The 286-nt window shown below is 61.2% G+C and overlaps 1 protein-coding gene across 1 annotated transcript in view; it reads left to right on the top strand.

Annotated features, from left to right (window-relative positions):
- Positions 1-286, top strand: part of PSMA4 (proteasome subunit alpha 4) — a 5,996-nt gene that overhangs the window by 419 nt on the left and 5,291 nt on the right. Inside the window, exon 2 of the mRNA XM_015566175.1 lies at positions 56-100. Coding sequence (XP_015421661.1) covers positions 56-100 — 45 coding nt within the window. The remainder of the gene's footprint in view (positions 1-55; positions 101-286) is intronic.

Here is a 286-nt window from a genome sequence, read left to right as displayed (position 1 = left end):
CTGCGGGCTTGTGGGAGCTGCTCCCGAGGCCGGACTCACCGCGTGCTTCCTTTGCAGTCCCGCAGATATGACTCCCGGACCACCATCTTCTCCCCAGAAGGTAAAACCCCTCTTGTCTGATCGTCTCAAAGTGTTCTCAGTGTCTGACTCTTGGAGGGGGCGGGGCGGGGGCCTAGACACTTTTTTTGTCGTTGCTCGTTCTCTGCTCCGAGGTAACTGTCACCAGGATGATCCCGTGCCACACGGAGAGTGGAGGCGGGCCTCGTGTGTGGCCGCCCTGCGGGCT

The sequence above is a fragment of the Myotis davidii genome, unplaced genomic scaffold (assembly GCF_000327345.1).
Source record: "Myotis davidii unplaced genomic scaffold, ASM32734v1 scaffold1622, whole genome shotgun sequence".
NCBI classification, from domain to species: domain Eukaryota; kingdom Metazoa; phylum Chordata; class Mammalia; order Chiroptera; family Vespertilionidae; genus Myotis; species Myotis davidii.
This window is presented reverse-complemented; position numbering and strand designations above follow the sequence as displayed.